The sequence below is a fragment of the Physeter macrocephalus genome, chromosome 4, assembly GCF_002837175.3.
Source record: "Physeter macrocephalus isolate SW-GA chromosome 4, ASM283717v5, whole genome shotgun sequence".
Classification (NCBI taxonomy): Eukaryota; Metazoa; Chordata; class Mammalia; order Artiodactyla; family Physeteridae; genus Physeter; species Physeter macrocephalus.
In genome coordinates, this window is record NC_041217.1 from 144,047,638 (window position 1) to 144,067,400 (window position 19,763).

At 46.9% G+C, this 19,763-nt stretch overlaps 2 protein-coding genes across 3 annotated transcripts in view; both read left to right on the forward strand.

Annotated features, from left to right (window-relative positions):
* Positions 1-19,763, forward strand: part of AGBL4 (AGBL carboxypeptidase 4) — an 807,237-nt gene that overhangs the window by 553,579 nt on the left and 233,895 nt on the right. The gene's annotated exons all lie outside the window — the stretch shown is intronic.
* BEND5 (BEN domain containing 5) overlaps positions 1-19,763 on the forward strand; it is a 48,596-nt gene that overhangs the window by 4,321 nt on the left and 24,512 nt on the right. Inside the window, exons 2-3 of one of the 2 annotated variants that reach the window (XM_024119920.3) lie at positions 11,383-11,516; positions 13,640-14,024. In XM_024119920.3, coding sequence (XP_023975688.1) covers positions 11,383-11,516; positions 13,640-14,024 — 519 coding nt within the window. The remainder of the gene's footprint in view (positions 1-11,382; positions 11,517-13,639; positions 14,025-19,763) is intronic. The other variant, XM_028489410.2, reaches the window with a different exon arrangement.

Consider the following 19,763-nt stretch of genomic DNA (forward strand, 5'->3'; position numbering starts at 1 on the left):
AAATACAGTCTTAGTCAAGTCACTTCTCTCCTTAGAACCTTCTGTAGCTCCCTGTTGCCTACTGAATAAAACTTAAGCTTCTCGGCCGGAGCGTTCGTAGCAGCCCCAGACCAACCCCGTTTCTCCAGCTTCCCCCAGGCCTGCGGTACTTCATGCCATCTTGAGAACACACCCTCAGGCACTCCTTTGAGCCAACCAGGATGGATTAATCATTGTGTGAGATGGGGCCTCTGCCCATGGAGCTCACCTTCAGTGGAGAAGGCAGACACGTGACATGCCTGCAGCCCCGTGAGCTGAGGACGGATGCCACAGAGGAATGGACAGACGCGCTGGCAGCTCCCTGTTCCACCTCAGTCCCCAAGGGAAACTCTCCTTCCTCGGAGCGCTCCTTTCACTTTGCTGTTCCTCACTTACCTTAGCATTCTGTGTCTTGCTTTGGTTAGTCGTGAACAGGTCTGTCTTCCTACCGGACAGTGAACTCCTCCAGGACAGGGACCTGCCTTCTTTCTCTCTGCATCCATGGTGCCCAGCACGTGGTCCACTCCAGTCAGCCCAAGTGGAACTCACCAACTTGGGGAAGACAGGTGCATTTGTTATGCTTGGGGAGAAGAAGTAGGGAGGACAGGAACCCCTGTAGCAGCAACTTGTTTTTCAGAACAGAAACCTGCCGTGAGTTTTGGAGGTTTCCTTCAACTTTGTTCACCTGGAAAAAGTCAACATTCTTTATCACTCCCTTGACTAGAAGAAACCCCAGACTTGGGGGAAATAGCTTCCAAAGCCACGTTCTTCTTGCTTTGGTAATTTTAGCTCATTCAGGGCTCAGGTCCCAGCTTGGCATTGTTGGTCCAAATGGATCACTTGCTCCAGAAATGCTTTGGAACTTCTACAAAGTTAGCAGTGAAGCAGGGGAGTAGCCGATTTCATATGCAAAGATTGTTGCATGTCACCAGTGGGAGACTGCCAACAAAAGGATTTTTTTTTTTAAGCGAGTGAAAACTTTTAATTTAGGTTTTGACATGTTCTGCTGATGTACATTGGAGCGAAGATTGGAACTTGCCTGCTGTCATCTGTTGCAGATTCTACTGAAATGTTAACCAGTTAAGGTCCCGTCTGATGTGATTTGTCATGTTTAGGAACCACATGTTTGTTACAACTAAATAGTATGTGTTGCTGAGTATTTCAGAGTTCTAGTTCACAGGATGAAAGAAGAAATTGCCCCAGGCAAGCTGAGGTCTTGCTCTTTTGTGTGTTTTTTTTGTCATTCAAGAGCACACTGGTGTTTATTTTTTAAAACGCACCAGAAAAGTAGAATTCAAACTTAGATCTTTGACTTCAAGATTTATTCTCTTTCCACTGTGCCTACCTGCTTTGTCTTACAAGCTCCTTAGAGAGAGATGTGTGTACTCTTCATTTTAAAATGCTTACTGGAAAAGCATACATACCCTGAAGAGCTTTTCTCTGGTTCATTTAAGTTCCCCAGGTATTAAGTTACACTAGGTGGTCAGTCTTATACTGGAGGGAAATACAGGAGGAGGAATAGGCATTGTTTCTTGCCGTCAAGGACTCATTCACTAAATATTTATTAAGTACTCACTGGGCTCCAGGTTCAGTGCTAGGAATTACCATGTACATACTCTGTCTACGTCCTTGTGAGATAAGGCTTCTTATTTTATTCTGGGAGAAGAGAGCTACTCAGACAATTGTTTAGTGGGTGCTGTAGGTGCCAGGCAGTGGGCTAGGGTCTTCCCGTACACATGAAGCTTTTGGAGAGCTGTGAGTCAGGTCAGTCAAAAAGTATGATACCCAAACTAGGGTGGCAGTGGTTGTGATGGCTCTGAGATGGATTAAAGAAGGAGAATCCACAGGACTTGGGAACTCTCTGGTTGTGGTGATGTGTGTGATGATGATGTGGTGATCTGGGCTCTCCTCCCTCCATAGGGAGCATTAGAAAAGTAGTTGGTTGGAAGAGGAGATGATGAGTTTAGTCTGAGACAAGATGAATCTTGGGGGCCCTTGGGATATCTGGGCAGATACTCCAGGAGAGCGATTAGGCATGTGGCCCAAGGTTCAGGAGAGTGCTCTGAAGTTGGGTGAAGATCCCAATGTGGAAGTCATTAGCCATGGAAGTGGTGGTTTCACAGAGGGAGAGGGGGCTGAGTAAGTGAATCATGCAGAACTCTTTAGAACAGCAGCTTTTAAGGGCACAGCTAAAGAAGAAGAGCCCAGAAAGGTGACTGGGGAGAAGCAGCCAGAGATGGACTAAGGATCAAGTGATAACCAGGAGAGATGGGTGTCCTGGAAATCAAATAAGGAGCGAGGTCTTTGTATCCCAGATCTAAGCCTGTTTTTGTTTCTTTTAACTACACAACTACTTTTTCCTCTGAGCTCATTGGTGAGACATAGTAGGATAGGACAGCTAAATATATAAGCAGGAGAAGAAAAGATTTGCATGGGATGATATTTTGGTAGTTTTGAATGTCTGAGTTTTGCCCCACTAGAAGAAGAATCAGACCTGTTCTTTGAGGTCCAGAAAGCAAAATTAGGTCCAGAGAGTGGAATTCAAAGCGGTTGGTGGGAGTAATATAATGGCAGAGAGAGTGGATGAACAATGGAAAGGGCTTCTAAGCACAGTGATGAGCTCCCTGTCAGGGGAGGTGGATATTCTGGAATGAAATCCTGTCCTATGGGAGAATTGGTTAAATGACCCCCTCCCCCAGGTCGCTTCCTTGAGTATCAAGGAGGAAGATTTAGAGAGCTGAAAGAAGATAGGCTTTGAAGTGAGACAGTCTGAGTTCAAGCTGTGACTCTGCTATTTACCAGCTGTGTGACCTTAGGGAGATTACTTCACTTCTCTGAGTTTCAGGTACTCAGATGTAACATAGAGATGGTAACGAGTGACTTGCCCACTATGTTATTTAGCCAGGTAATATGGAAAAGTATCTGGCACATAGTAGATACTCATTACATATAGGTAGCTGATAAGGACTATGGTGGCTAAGCATTCTTGAGAGAACAGCTTGCTTAGTCGTGGGTGCAACCATTTGTGGAAAGGAGCGATTTAGAGGACCAAGGAGAAGACAGGTTTAAAATTTAACTTGTGAGTGTTGTAAATCCTCCTGTGGCTTGACTTTAGCATGAAAGGCTTACCATCTCCCCCCATGTTTTGCCCCTCTGTGACCCTATGGTGGGGCCACTTATTACCCTGGAAACAGCCTGGTGAAGCACATGAGGGTAGCTAGACAAATGAGTCAGAAGGATGAGGTTCCTAGTTTTGTCTGTGCCCTAGCCCTGTGCCAAGGCCAGTGAGGCCATGGGAGTGAAAGCAGGGAGACCTACTGAAACCTGGTTGGCAATTCTCCTCTCCCCTTTCGGATGGTCTCAGCAGGACATTTCTTCAAACGAGCCCACCTGGAGGGATTAGATCATCTACACTTGCCCGGCACTGCATAGAAGAGAAAGAGAAGTGGAATTCCCTGTGGCTGGCCAGTGGTCACACAGCTGGAAGGATCTCTTAAGGTTTTCTACTCTAGTCCCTATGTTTCACAGAAAAGAAAGCTGAAAGGAAGGAACTGGTCACCCAGAGAGTGAGTCACAAAGCCAGGCCTCGAACCCGTGTCTCTTGATTTCTTTCTGTTTTACCACAGCAGGGCACTCATCTTCGTGTTGTCTTGGCTAGATACGATCCTTGAGACTTGAGGATTTTGTCTGCCTTGGATTTTAAAAAAACAAACGCCACAGGCCAGAGAATGAGATATACATGCCTTTTCTGTGGCATGTCTGTTTTTAATGCAAACATAAGACTTTGCAAGGTTTTTACACAGATGAAGAACTTTAAACTTGTATATAGATATTTTTAAAGTAAGACAAAACCTATGTAAAACAGTTTATGTTTAGCCTTTCAGAATTTCATCATAGCTAACAAGCCCACACCACATTAAACTCTGACATTGGATTCTTTTAATTATCCAGCATGATTTTATGTAAAATGGGAGTCAAGACAGTACCTCTCCCATTTTAACTGTATTTCAAATTCTTCAGGGGTATCTTCACGTTTGAAGACAGAATTGCATTGGATTTCCTGTCCACCGGCCTCTTTTCTAAAACACTATTTGCTCATTAACCATGCCTCCATTTTTTTTTTCCAGTGGTAAGTTTAATGGGATGTTTCTCCCTTTCAGATTAATGACAAATACCAAGTTCTTCTATATTTTTGAAGAGCAGCTTCTACCATATTTTATGGCTTTGAATAGGGACTGTATTTGGGGGTTATTTAGGGCTTGGTGGTCTTGATAAGCTTGGAGTTCAGGAGGTTGGTATCAAGTCATACTAAGTTCAATTTGGGAATTTATCACAGCATTCTCCTGGATGTAGGCAAGGGCTTGGGAAAAAAGCTGGCACTTGGGAAATTATATTGACACACTCACCATTTTATATGTGCCTTTTAGTTCAGTTGAGGAAGTTACAGCAACTTGGTAATTTTTCTCTTGTTCCTATAGGATAATTAGATGATAGAACCAGGGCCCGAGGGACATGCAGGCCTGACTGGAAATTCTGGCTCTGATATTTAATAACTTTATGTCTTAGGCAAGCCACCTCACTTCTTTGACCCTCAGTTTCTGCTTCAGTAGAATCATTATGGGGATTAAATATATTGATGTTAGTAAAGAATTTGGCATGGGGCCTGGCACATAGTAGTTGCTTACTCAGTATTTGTTGAATAGATGAATGCAGTTAGCTGACAACATAGTAGCTGGAAAGGAGGAGGAGAAGGTTGATGCCCAAATCCTTGGTGGTTTTCTTGCCCTGGAAACAAAAGAATCGGGAAGTTAGACTCAATGAAGTTTGTCTCTTCAGAGGCTACATACTTATTTCTGTTTCCCCTAAAACTGATTACTTGGTCTTAAGCTTGGAGCAGTTGCAAAGGTGGGTTGACCAGAGAGGTGGGTTGACTCATCCTTTTGAGTCTACTGCTAATTTCTTCTGTGGTTTCCTGGAATGCAAAGCCAGAAGCATACTCCAAAGCCACATTAAAATGCTGCATGAAGTTACCTGCTGTCTTAGATGATTCACACCACCGTTCACCTTCATTAATGTGACCAGTCAAGAGTTACAGCTTCTTGTCACCCTGTGTTCAGTCTCCTCCTCACACCTCATCCATCTTGCTTGCCATTGCCACATTAATCTTCCCCAAACATCTCTTTCATCATGTCTCAGTCTGTGTCGGGTACCTGCGGTGGTTCTCTTTGCCACAGGATAAAAGCCAAAGACATAGCCCACAGGGGTAGCCTCACAGCCACTATGCCCTGAACACCTGGGACAAGAAAGGCACTGTGCTTGGTGTTTTATATGCACTACCTTTTGGAAAACAGCTTATTATCCCCACTTTATAGATAATGAAAGTGAGACTCCGACAGGTGAAGTAGCTTGCCCAAGTTCCCACAGTTAGTATGTAGCAGAGCCAGAATTCCAAGCCAGGACTCCCTGATTGGAAAGACTGGGCTGCTTTTGTTAAACCCTGGGCCTCCCTCTCCCAACCAGTTCTTCCACTTTTTACGATGACACTGAGTGTTCCGTAATCTTCTGTCGACGTGAGGCGTCACCTTTAATTTGGGGTTAGGATTAGGAAGGCCTGGAGGTTGGAGGTTTGCCCCCACATGAGCCAGCATCTCTCAGGAAGTCAAGCCTTCTATTCTGGTTGGGATTCTTGGTACATCCTGGGTTGTAAGGATCCGAAAGACAAGGACCACTTAGCAGAGTGCTCAGCACAGATCAAGGGCTCAGTGAATGTCCAGTGACTGCAGAAAAGGACAAGTGGAGGCCTCAGATCTTCCCGAGCCCTCATGCAGGGAGCACGGCTCCGGGAGGAGAATGATGAGCATTAGGATGGAGCCAGCAGGTAGTTATCTCTCAGAGGAGCCTCAAGATCCCCCTGGCCCAGTGCTGGGGCAGCCAGGATCCAGGTCAGGGGACATGTGGTTCGAGGGACTGTCTGCCTCTGCTCCTTTCAGGAACTTACTTCTGTCACTCAGACCTTCCTGTGCTGCTCAGCCTACCCTTTCAGAGAACCCATTCAAGCCCTGAGCCCGGGCCTACAACTGAATTCGTTGTGCCTGGCGATAGTTACTGCTATCTGGGGACTTCCTGAGGCCAGAGGGGTGTGGCAGGAGAGCAGGAGTAAAGTGGTCTTCTGCTTTGAACTTCAGGCTGGAGAATTTAGATGTCCTTATCTAGAGTCATCATTCATTCATTCAGCATTTATGAATATGGCTCAACCATATTTCAGGCATGTGTTTTTAGAGAGAACAGAGCATGGGCTTGGTGGGCAAAGAGATCTAGATCAAATCCTGGCTCTGTGCCTTCCCATCTGGGTGGCTTTAGGCCCTGTTTGAGTCTCATTTCTTCTTTTTTGGAAAAAAATGCAGCTAATACTTGATTGCAGGGTTGTTGGGAAGTATAGTAATATATGTGAAGAGCCGTATAGTGGCATCTGGTCGGTAATAGACATTCTAAAAGTGGTAGCCTATTTTTTAATTGAAGTGTAAGTCACATAAGACAAAATTCACCATGTTAGCCATTTTAAAGTGTGTACGATTCAGTGTTCTGCAAACATCATCACTATCTAATTCCAGAACATTTTTCATCACTCAAAAAGAAATCCCTATTACCCATTAAGTGGTCACTTCTCATTGCCCCTTTCCCCTATGTCCCTGGAAAACATTAATCTTCTTTCTGTCTCTGTGGATATACCTATCCTGGACATTTCATATAAATGGAATCATATATTATGTGGTGTTTTTGTCTGGCTTCTTTCACTTAGCATAATGCTTTCAAGATTCATCCATGTTGTAGCAAGTATCAATACTTTATTTATTTTAATGGCTGACTAATACTCCATTGCATGGATATACCACGTTTTGTTTATCCATTCATCAGTTGATGGACAATTGGGTTGTTTTCACCTTTTGACTGTTATGAATAATGTTGCTATGGACATTTGTGCACAAGTTTTTGGTGGACGTGTTTTCATTTCTCTTGAGTATATACCTAAGAGTGGAATTGCTGGATCATATGGTTATTCTGTTTAACCTTTTGAGAAACTGCCAGGCTTGCTTTCCATAGTGGCTGCACCTTTTTACATTCCCACCAGGAATGTATGAGGGTTCCAGTTTCTCCATATCCTCCTGACACTTGTTATGTTTATTCTCTGTTCTTTTCTTTTTTTGATTGTAGCCATCCTAGTGAGTATGAAGTATATCTGATAGTATTATTTTTGATTTACATTTCCCTAATGACTGATGATTTTGAGCATCTTTTCTTGTGCTTACTGGTATAGCCTCTTTTTATTATTCTTTCACTAAACATTGTTTTTGATGAGTCCCTATACTGTAGACTGAGCTTTGTCAGTCTACAGTCTGCTGCTGAGCTTTGTCATCTGCTGTAAGTACCAGACTCTTGTTGCCTTCAAGGCACATATACTCAGCTGATTTGATCCCACTTGAGGTCAATATTCTATCTCCCTTCCTACAGAAAGAGATCAGTGATGCTCATTGAGACAGCAGCTTGCCTGACTTCTCACACCTACCACGTAGCAGAACTGGGCTTGGAATCCAGGCTGTCTGACTTTTCCACACCTGCAGGCTGAACCTCAGTTCTTCTTACCTTAGCGTTCAAGCCTGTGATATGGGCCCTGCCCTGTGGTTATCCACACTCCAGTGGGAAAGGTAGACCTCAGAACAGGTGATTGCAACATAGTAAGAAAATAGGTTACAGAGAAGGTATGTATAAGGTGTAATGGGACCTTAGAGGAGGAAAGAGGAGCTGAGGTTAGGTGGAGTTTGTCAAACAGAAAGGAAAGGAGGGGGCGTGGAGCGTTGGGTATAGCTGGTGGGAGTTGGGCTCCTGTCATCATATGGGGAGTAAGGCTCTCTCAAGTGTCTCCCTTCTCAAGCCAGGTGGCTGAGTAGGTCTCCACCTCCAGGGGCAAGCCTGCAGCAGCCCTGGGCCAGCCGCAGGCTCTGCTGAGCTTTGTCATCTGCTTTAAGTACCAGATTCTTGTTGCCTTCAAGGCACATATACTCAGCTGATTTGATCCCACTTGAGGTCAGTATTCTATCTCCCTTCCTACAGAAAGAGATCAGTGATGCTCATTGGCACAGCAGCTTGCCTGACTTCTCACACCTACCACGTAGCAGAACTGGGCTTGGAATCCAGGCTGTCTGACTTTTCCACACCTGCAGGCTGAACCTCAGTTCTTCTTACCTTAGCGTTCAAGGCCAATTATTCTCCAAGCCCCAGCCACCTTAACTTTCTTTCTCACCTTTTCTTCCTGCCTATAACTGAACCATCTTTTGTAACCATTCTGGTCTAAATGTTTCTGCAGTCTTTCTTTTTTGGTTTCTGTCCTCTACCCCTCTTCTTGCCGTCAATAAATGGCTGTCTGTTTATGTACAGTGACAGTCCAAGTGCTGTTCACTCCGCTCAGGTTCTTAACACACAGAACTGATCATCTTCACGGCATCCTGGCAATGTGAGTAGGAATTATTTACTTCAAGTCACAGATTAGGAAACAGGATCAGAGAAGTAAATTAGGTTACTCAAGACCACCCTGTAAGTAAGGAGTCTAGTTCAAAGGGCCCTTCCTCTCAAACGCCTGCCATGGTTACACTGACCAAAGTGATCTCCCTTGCCCCCAAGATCCTGTAGCAGTTACTTTCCCCTTATTCACATTCAGTATTTGAGATCTTATCTCAATCTTATTTGAGGGCTTTTCTTTTTCATGGGTTTTTATCTTGTGTCCCCAAACCAGGTGTTCATTCTCAGTGCCCCAGGGCCCCGGCCAGATCCTGCAAGTATAAATTCTCAGTAAATGTTAAGTGGAGGCATAGGAGGAAAAGCTCTGAACTCTGGTCGCACAGTCTGAGTTCTCATGCTCTTCATGTTATGGCATTAACTCCTGTGACCTTAACTTCTGGGAAGCCTGCCTGTCTCGCTCCCCCTGTATCCCTGGGCCTGACTGTTGAGTAGACGGATGCATGGATTTACCATTTGGAACCTCATCTCCATTTTGAAAGGGTTAAATGAAATGATCTGAGGATTGCTCCCAGTTGAAATATTGCCCAGTTTTGTGAGTCTGAATGACTGCTTCTCTCCGTACCAGCATGATGCTCAGCTACAGAGCTTCAGCTCAGGGAGGCAGAGCGAGCATAGTTTGTCATTTCTAATTCGGTGGCTGCATCTCAGATTTTTGCCCTTGACCTTGTCAAACTGAAGACTAACCCAGGAGCTTTGGCTCAACACATTCAGAAGTCCTAACACTACCCTCTCACCCCCTATATCCCTTTCAGTTTCTCTCCCGCTTTTGTCACATGTGAAAACACCCACCCATCCCATTTCAGGATAATTTCATTTGGAGCACCTTCTTTAGGTTTTCTATTTTAGCAGCTTTTTGACTTAGAAGGAATGGACAATGATTTATAGGAGGTGAGCTACTGCTCTTTTAGAAAGACCACGGTCCCTGCTGTTGTTCTTGCCTAACCCGTTGGGTGTATTTTATAGGTACAAAGAAAACAAGAACAAGGACTGGCCTTTTTGTGAAACTAGAAGCCTAGGATTGCTGCGCCACTAGTGGGAAAGGGCATTTTCATCTCTGATCAGGAGGGGTTGTTAACAAGACCACCTCTTCTTTTTTTGGGCATTTCCCTTACACTAGATACCCTTCTTAAGTCATTCCTTTGTTTCTGTTTTTTAATTTTAATTGTATCTTTAGCCACCTTATGCTTAGGGAAATAACACAATTCTGAGCCTGTTGATAATACCAGTTTTTACATCCTGTTCATTGAGCGCCTAGTGTGTACCAGCCATGCCGTGTGGTTAAGTGTGTGAAGCATTGTCGCTGTCGTCCCCACACTTCTTTATAGAGGAAACACCTGAGGTCATGCAATTCAGACCTTGTTGCTCCCTCCTGGCCCTGTCTCGCAAGAGCTGAGGTTCACACTGAAGCCTCTCTGATACTGCAGTCCCACCCTTGACCAGCTGGGGCTCCATTCCTAAGATACATTTAGGAAGATGTGGCATTTGACTACATTCTGGAATAGTTAGGTGCTTACAAGCTTCCTTTTCAACTTTGCTAACAAGTTGTAAGGAGAGAAGCCTGGACTGGGGGAAGTGTAAGAGCATGTTCAACACACGCACGTACATATGCACACACACTCACACATAAAGACCCTGAGAGACTGAACTTAACCACTCCCTGGCCACATGCCACATCCAGCATTGGGCAGCATGCTACAAACTACATTTAAGATATAGCAGCAGTGGGAGCCTTTGAGGAGTAAGAAATAGTAATTCCCAGAGTCCCAGTTCAGGCCCAGAAAACAGGACCTCAAAGTATTTACCACAAGGGCCAGTTCCAGAGCATGTTCGAGTTTCTACCTCTGGAACTCTCCTCTTTGAATTTTTACTGTTGACATCTACAGTGAGAGACAGATCTGGGAAGTAAAGTTTGGAATCTGTGCAAGAGAAAAATAATTCTCTTTCAGATTATCTGAAGTTGAGTTTAAAGAATAAGAAAGTGAGGAGAAGTAGTATCCCTTTGTATGTGTGTAGCACTTTTGTAGTTTGTAATGCACGTGAGTGTGTGCTCTTATCACACGTAAGCAGTGGTTGAGATGCCAGAGGCCTGTTGCCCACTCCTGCCTCTTCCTCAGACTCACGCCCCGGGTACGCTCCTTCCATCCTCACCTGTAAGATGAGAGAGAGTTGGGCCACTTGGTCACTGAGGCCCCCCAAACTCTGTCATCTCATTATCTGATACCAGTAAATGTTGCTAGTTACTCTTCCTGTATCTGTCTTAACTCAGCCTGTCTTGTGTCTGGGCTGTGGGGAGGCTGTACCTCAGCTCCAGTTCAGGCTTTATCTCCATGAGAGCTATCATCCTTTCATGCTCATCAGTACCTGAGCGGGCAGAAACCCACCAGGTTTTCCTGGGAGATCATTTGCTTAGAAATATCTCAGTTGTTGAGGGATTCATGTGCTAGTTAAGTTAAAACCAGATAGCAATCTAAGGGCCATTCCAGTTCCAAGATTCTAGAATTCCATAAAAGGCCACCCTTGAAGATATACTTGGGGAAACCCCTCAGCAAATTCACTGGGCGCTATTTCAACGCTTTGTATGGTGGTGCCTTTAGCATATACCCTTGATCCTAGAGTTTGATCTGCACTGCTGCTACTAGGAGCCCTGCGTGTAGAAGGGAACATGTCTTGGGTTTGTTTGCTTTTCCTTTTTAACTGGTCTGGCCTCAGACATTCTCTAGTATTTGAGGTTATGGGCATTTTGAGCATTTTGACTCATAATGAACCTTATTCTCTTGATATGCATTTTAGAAGACAAATCTGACCTTGAAAACAGTGTGATGCAGAAGAAAATAAAAATCCCCAAACTTTCTCTCAATCATGTAGAAGAAGATGGGGAAGTTAAAGATTATGGGGAAGAAGATTTACAGCTTAGACACATCAAGGTAACAAAATCTTTCCTCTTCTTTGGAAGTATGGGGCAGCAGTTTCAGATTTCTTATAGCTAAAGAATTCCAGTCTGGCCTCCTCCGCCCATGTAAATTCCCCCTGGTGTCACAGGCCATGACTTTTTCACGTTGGGAGAGGCTCGGGACGGCTAGTGTGAGTTTGCTCTGCTGGCTGACTTTCCAGGGAGCGCTGTCCTGTTTGTACCATCTGTGCTGTGTCATCGCTGCTAAGAGTTGGGAATGGTGCATTTCCGTCTGGCCTCCAGCTCTGGAGAGGTCACTGCTAGGCTCCAGGAACATGGCTGCTCTTGGGCAGCAGTTCAGAGCCAGTCACTATCAGGCTGCCTCCAAACAGCTAAGGGTGGACTCACGAGGAGATGGGGTGCGCCAGGTTCAGACAAAGGGCTTAATGTGACCTTGGGTTGGAAGAAAACTTTTGCATGAGGTTGCATTTCCTTTGGTGTGCACCCTAGTTGGTCTCCTCCAGCCTTCGCTTGTAAGCCTGCTGAATATCTTGTTCAGTAAGCCAGATGTGTTTTCTGTACGATGGGTGCCTGGAGGAAGGGAGGAGGAAGAGGGATGCCTTCTGCACTGACCACTGTCTGCTTTTGGACACAGGCCAAGGACATCCCCAAAGCAGAGTCCAAAAGAGGCATTTGAGTTGAGTTCATGCATTCATTGCACCCGTGCTATTGGCCTGGCCCTTTGCTGGTTCCTGGGGTCAGAGAGATTAGACAGACATGGTCACTGCCCTTAGTGGTCTCACAGTGTAGTGATGCAGACAGGTATCCAAAGTGATCATTACAATTTTAATGAATAAATTCATCTAGACTACTAGCAGCACTTTATCCCAGTGGATAAAGGACAGGATAGGATTTTGTCATGTAACCTAATCTCAGAGTCATGTTTTTTTTGTTTTTTTCCAAAATTTTTAGGAGCTTATTGAGAGGTTAAGGCAGGCTTGACCTGACACAGTTAAGCTGTCTGGAATCTGGTATCTCCAGTTATCTGCATCTCCCACAGGTGCCCCCAGTCAGGAGAGCTCCTAGCCCTCCTGCACCGGGTGAGAATTCAGGTGGTCCTATAGCTCCCACTTCCCTCAGTGGGAGCTTTGTCCGCTTTTTCCGAAATTCCCTGAGCTGGAATTTCCTCAGGCAGCTGAGACCCCAAGCCCTGGGTAGTCCTAGATAATTCCCTTCTCACCAAACTGTCCTCTCTGTATCCACTTCTTGCTGAGCTTCAACGTGGCCAGAGTCCAAGGAGAGGCTAACAGATGTGGGGGAAGGAGCCCTAGTGCTCTAAGTCGGGCTTCAGGTTCCGGGTCTGACTCTCTCTGCAGCTCACCGTGTGACCCTGAGTGTAGCCCTTCCCCTCTCTGAGCCTCAGTTTCCTCACCTGTAAAATGAGGGAGTTAAACAGAAAGAACCTTCCAGTGCTAGCGTTCTTTGAACTTTTCAGTTACGTAAACATTTATCCAGCCCCTGCCAGGTGCCAGTTCTGAGTAGGCAGTGGAGAAACAGAAAATAAGACATGGTTCCTGCCCTAGATTAGAGTCCGTAGCATCCTTCCCAACTACAGCGTTCTTGAGGAAAAGTTTACTTGGTGCAATGCCCTTTTTTTGTGTGGGGGGGAGCAGGGGGAAGGGGCTTTTATGTTTTTGCTGTTGTAGAGATTTGAGTGATGGCTCCCCTGGGATGGCTAGGCCTGGCCTGATTTGTTACTGATTCTCCACAAATACACATTGAATACTCCCTGCGAGCAAATCACTGCCTGGGCCCTGTGGGTAGGGTGGGAGGCCGGGGAGTTGGGGAGGGCAGTCATGATATAACATGCACCCAAGAGGCAGCGTGACGGGATGGAAGAGGTGCTGGCCTGGGAAACCAGAGTCCTGCCTATGCCGCTAACTGACTGTGTGACTTCGGGCGAGACCCTCCCCCACTCTGGACCTCTGTTTCCCCATTTGTAAAGTGAAGGGCTTTGACTACGTGTCTGCACAAGTTTCTCCAAGCACTGATGTTCTGTGGTTCTGTGATTCTAGGATTGTCTGGGGAAATATTGAGCCGCAGTCCAAGAAAGTCCCAGCTGCCCTTGCCTGAACTGATTCTCGTTGTCCTACACAGAGACCCGAGGGGCGGAAGCCGAGCGAAGTGGCGCACAAGAGCATCGAGGCAGTGGTGGCCCGGCTGGAGAAGCAGAACGGCCTGAGCCTGGGCCACAGCACATGTCCGGAAGAGGTCTTCGTGGAGGCCTCAGCGGGCCCAGAGGACATGGACAGTCTGGAGGATGCCGGCGTGCCCCGGGCTCTGTATGAGGAGCTGCTGCGCAACTACCAGCAGCAGCAGGAGGACATGCGCCACCTCCAGCAGGAGCTGGAGCGGACTCGCAGGCAGCTGGTTCAGCAGGCTAAGAAGCTCAAGGAGTACGGGGCGCTGGCGTCCGAGACGAAGGAGCTCCGCGACCTCAACCGGAGGCTGCAGGACGTGCTGCTCCTGAGGCTGGGCAGCGGTGAGTGCTCCTGCCACGGGCCCCCTGCCGCTCCCCACGGGGGGCGGGGAGGGGGGGGCGTGTGCCGCTCCCCTTCTGGGAGGGCACCAGGGAGAGGCAGGCCCGGCTTCCCTGAGGTGAGGGAAGGGCAGAGTTACCCCAGGGGAGCGCCACTCCCCTCTAGGAGCGAATGTGACAGGAGCTTCGCGTGCAGCAGCCTTAGCTATCCAGAGCACAGCGGGCAACGTCACGAAATGGGGCTCAGAGAGCGAGAGCTGGCAGCGAATTTGCCACCGCTCACTTATGCATCCATGTAGCAAGAGGCAGGACCAGGGGTAATAGGAAACCTCTCCAAGGGGGTCTCAGGATAGCAAAGGGAGCTAGACAGCACCCTGGAAAATGTATTACTTTAAGTCACAGAGTGATCAATGCCACAGGAGAGATGTGGATAAGATGACAGGAGAGTTCAAAGGATGGAGCGAGGTTATTTGTTACTGAGGGAGACTTCGGGAGGGGGGTGGGCGGGCTTTCAAGGCACAAGAGGAAGCAGAGGGCAGCAGTCTCACTGGGGTGTTAAGAAGAGAGACTGCAACTGTAGTTTAAGAACAGGTGATTGAAGGCCTTGAAAACTATACCAGCCTGGGGTGTCTGGACTTGTTTTGGTAGGAATGAGAAAAATTAAAAAGGTTTTGAGCAGAGAGGCACACGACCTTAGATTAATGTAAAGATGTATAAAACTCCTCAGGTTTGCTCATAGAAGAACTTGATAGGCTCTTATATTGCAACTGAATTTAACAAACTAGGTTTTTAGATATTCACATCTGACGTGGTTTAGAAGCAGGAATCAAGGGAAATCTGAAAGGGAGCAGCTTTGCCAGCAGGGAGAAATGACTCCTTACCTGAGAGGGAAAGACAGAAACGCTCTTTCAGAACACAAGAATCCAGGACTGTAAAAAATAGAGGCCAGTCAGTATCGAGCAAATCAGTGTAACACAAGTTCATAACCTCCACAACCCCTGAGGACAGTCATTAATAAGCCTGCATCAGTGTTCTTTGCTTCAAAAAGGGAATAGACTAGTCTAGAAACACAAGTGTCATCCCCAAAGTTTAAATCAAATACAATTTTATACTCAAGAAGGAAGGTTTGTGTTATCTAGATAACAGATTGACATGTAAAGCCTCATTCCTCTTTGATGTTTAGATAAAAGTGCTACCTTACTTATATTTACCGGTGCCTTTTACTACCTAGAGTATGTCCCCAAGGCAGTGCCTCAGGAGATCTTCAGGGTGGCCTAGGGAGTCGGTCAAGAGGCCTTTTCATGCCCTTGTCGCAGAGAGGGAAGCTGAGGTTGGGACTTACGCAGAGTCACCTGGGGAGGCAGAGGCAGAGCTCACCTCAGACCATATCCCCGACTCCTAGGCTAGTCATGTCCCCACCCCCTGACTCCGCCTTGGCCTTTCTCCCAAATCATAGCCCCTAGAGGTGCACAGTGACACCAGAGGTCACATGTGGTGTGCAACGTAAAAACTTATTAAAATTTTTTATCCAAATAAAATCTCAAAGAGAAACCCTAACTATAAAAACGTGTGAAAACTGTATTGATCTTGGAGTGGGGGTGGGAGGCGGGAGAGAACTGAGATTTTCAGAGAGAAAAAGTGTTTCCTGGTGTTCGGATGAATCACTTTTATTTTGCTTGCACTCTGTATGCTACGCCTTCTGTAAACTTCTTTGGGGTGGAGGGTGGGAGGGGAACAAAGCATACTAACAACAAAAACTCTCCACGTCATTATTTCAACTCCCAGGGAAACTGCCTGTTCTGTGTGATGGTGACCTGAGTTTAAACTCCAGAAGCCACTCCTAACCCTCTGGGGCAGTAAGACACTGCATTTTGTATCAGCATGTTCCTCTTTAGTCTTAAAACACTTAGACGAACTTGGCCCCGACCATAGTTTCAGTGTCTTGGTCATTCCAGGCACTCCCACCCCACAGGCCTTGAACGTCGTCTTGAGGGCCAATGGCTGGCTCTTCTCGGATCTGAGTCACTATCGTCATCACAGTGAGATGGACTGACTATAAATCAGCTCAAGACACAAGTATGCGTAAAGCACCCACCATGTGCGGTGCCCTTTGTTTGCTCCAGGGACCGTGGGTGTCCCAGAAAATCACACCTGCTGTCCGTGACCTGTGAAAGCTTAAAGTCCATCGATTAGCACTTGTTAATCAGAGAATGATGATGTGCCAAGTTCTAAGATAAATCCGCAAGAGTGTAATAAAAGGCTCCCTCCTCTAAGGGGAGTTTGTGTGTTTTCATGGATGTAGTCTAGTCTGTTCTAGTCTAGTCTTTGGAACCAGATAGGCCTGGATTCAAACCCAACTTCCCCACTTCCCAACTCTGTGGCTTTGGGAGCCTGGTTTCCTTGCGTTCTTCCCTGCTCCCTCCTTTCTTCCACAAATATTTACTGGTCTCTGCTGTGTGCCAGGCATTTTGCCTCGTGGTTAAAGTTCAGTACATTCAAGATACCGCCCTTGCCCACTCCCCTTGAGGAGCTCAAAGCTTGATTCGGGAGACAGACACTGACACAGCGCCAGCACAGGGATAGAAGCTCTGCTGTGGGACAGGAGAGGAGTGGCATCCACCGAATTTGGGGGATCAGGGAAGAAAGGCTTCCCGAAGGAAGTGACTTCTAAGCTGGAGCCTGAAGGATGCGTTTTTGTTATCCAGGCAGGGGTGAGTGGGAGGGAAGAGCAAGGAGCAGTCTAGGCAGAGGGTACCTCTCTGAGACTTGGTGTTCTCGTCCGTAAAATGGAAATGATAACACCCCTCTCACAGCAGAGGGATACACAGCATACTGTCTGGCATTCTGTTGATGCTGAATTACCGTTAGCTCCTTTTTCGTACCATCTAGTGGAGGGGCTAAGACAGGGACTGATTAGGCTTTTAACTCTGACTCTCCTAACCAGTAATTGGCTGTATGACCTTGAGTAGGATAACCAACTTCTCTGCCTCTCAAGGTCTTCTACTCTAGAAGAGAAAAGGAGTTATGTATGTATTTGTTCATTCAGTCAGTCAGCTCACCTTGACCACATGCTTTCTGAGCTTAGGAACTTGGGGAGATACAAAGAAGACTAAGACATTGGAAGCTGGGGAGGGCGTAGTGATGGAGGTAAACATGTAAGCATGTGATTGAAATGCAGTGTACCGAATTTTGGGGAAGGGGCTAGCATTTGAAGGTGGAAGGCTCTCTGACTGAGTCTGGGAAAACACCCCCTGCTGTAATGGCTCCTGCACTGTACACACCCTCAAGAAACCTGTAACAAGGCAGAGAAGAGCCAGAAAGGGACTGAGAGACCCTCTTTGATTCTCAACGGCACATTCCACCTTGGGGTTGATGCGTGGCCTGGGCTGCACCATCCTTGCCCGCCCTGTGCCTGGCTCAAGCATTGCTCTTAGAGGCCTCCCCTCGTGTATTTTCTCCCTTCCACCTTGCCAGGGGCCCCATCTCAAGGATCTTTGTCCAGCTTGGGTGCTGGATCATCCACAGGTCAGGGATGCTCAGTTTTAAAAAGAATCATTGCTGACTTCCCCAGGCATTGGGATCCTACAGGCTGTAGATGGGAGAGGGCAGAGAGCGAGAGCCTGACCTCTTGAGCCCGAGGGGCACCTCAGAGTGGCGAGCAGGTCCTCTAGCAGCCAGGAGTTGTATTGGTGCAGCTGGTGGAGGGCAGGGGCAGAAGGGTAGGAGCGGCAGCAAGATGGTATAAGAAGGTGCCTGAGAGACTTCGCTGGATGACTCACTTCTTCATTTGAGTATTCATTCTTTCATTCATTCCACAAATAAGCACAAGATGGATTTAACAGAAAAAATTCTCCAGCACATGGAGCCTTGGAGTTGTGAACGAGCTTAGACAGGATATAGGGTGTTGCCCTCATGTTGCTGATGAGGAAGCAAGCCCAGAAAGTGCCACAAGCCTATTCCCAGGGGTCTCCCGACAGCTGGTCCTGGGAGCCTCTCTCTGGGCCCTTGCCCACATGCCCTTCTCTAGCCCGTGGACTTCACTGTCACTGACATGGGGGTGACCCCCCCAGCCTAATCCTCCCAAAGGACATCTCTCTGTAAAGTAGAACTTTCCTTTTGTATGATCTTAGCATGGGAGGCAGCCCTCTCTGATGGGAAGGAACCTCACTCTCTAACCCAGAGAGTCCCTTCGCTGGGAGCCTCTGTCGTGGTGTCAAAATTAAAGGAAGAAGCATATGTAAAGAATAAAGCCCTGTGACCAGCATATTGTAGGTGTTCAATGAATGCCCGTCTCTTTCTCCTTTTCTGCCCTTTCCTGTTTGCCTTCTCCCAAAGAAATAAGTGCTGAGGACACAAAAAGCATGAAGATCTTCTACTTTATAAAGTACAGATTTATTGGTGTGTATGTCCATTCATTTTTTCTTTCATTCATTCATCATTTATTAAGGGCATCCATTGTGCCAGGACTGTGTTAGGTGCTGGGACTATATCGATGGAAAGACAGTTCCTTTCTAAAACATTCACGAGCCTAGAGTGAGAGTGGTGTTCATTAAACCAGGGCTCGGCAGTCTCAGAGAATTCCAAGGGGCTGAGGGGGGAGCAGAACAGTGAAAGCCAGTTGGTTGCAAGGCTCTGGTGTATGAGAAGGAGTAAACTCTAGCGTCTGTCTTGGTTTCCCCTCAGCCAGATTCCTTGCTCTTAGAGGTCAAAGACCGAGGCTTAGACGTCACCCTCAGCTTTCAGCACTCTAAGTACCTCTTAGATAGTTAAAATCGTTCCGGTGTGATTCAGGTAACATTAGTTCAACTAAGGCTGGAAGGGGCTCTGTGAGTGACGTAGAGGAGGAGACGGAATCCCTGCCTTCAAGATGCACACGCAGCCCGAGGCGTGGCACAGCCTTGTACACCGGACAGAACAGAGCAAATGTTGTAGCTGCAGGGGGAGGCATATGATGGCTTTGGATTTTGTGTGTGCTTTGTAGGGAATGTAGGTGGAGATGATGAGCTCTGACCAGAAGAGGCATGGATAAGAAGAAGAATATCAGTAATTCACATGTACAAGACACTTCACAGGCTTCAAAGACCTTGACGTTTTTATCTCATTGGACTATTCCGATAGCCTTATTGCAAGGCCAGGTAAGGATTATTATCTCCACTTGAGAGAGGAGAAGGCAAAAAGAAGAGATAATGTCCCTGTCGGCCAGATCACAAGCTAGTTGGAACTTGAAGGAGAAAGCCACTGTGGCCCACAGATCTGTCTTGGCTCTTGAGAGCTGGGTTTCTGCCACCTCTGTTCCCCTCTGGGCTCGTGCCTTGTGTTCCCTCCAAGGTCCGTTAAAATACCAGCTTTGATGTTTAAAATCCTGTGCGGTCTGAGCTGGGCTCTGAGCACGGGTCTCTGACAGTGCCTTTGAAAAGTCAGCTGACGTCAGCCAGTCCCTCCTGCCTGCTCTCCCCTGTACTGGAGGCACCGCGGGCTTTGGCAGCAGATATTACTTGGGTTTGAATCTCAGCTCTCTAATTCTTTAACTGTGCAGCTTCAAGCAAATGATTTAACCCTTCTCAGCCTCTGTTTTCTCCTCTGTAAAATGGATATCTTAACGCCTACCACATACAGGCCGGAGAGCATGGTCAGTGACTAAGAGCCTACGTGGGCCCTGAGCCCAGAAATACTGGGGTTTTGAACCCTGGCTTTTCCGTAGTCTGATTTTGTTACCTTGGGCAAGTTACTTAAAACTCCCTG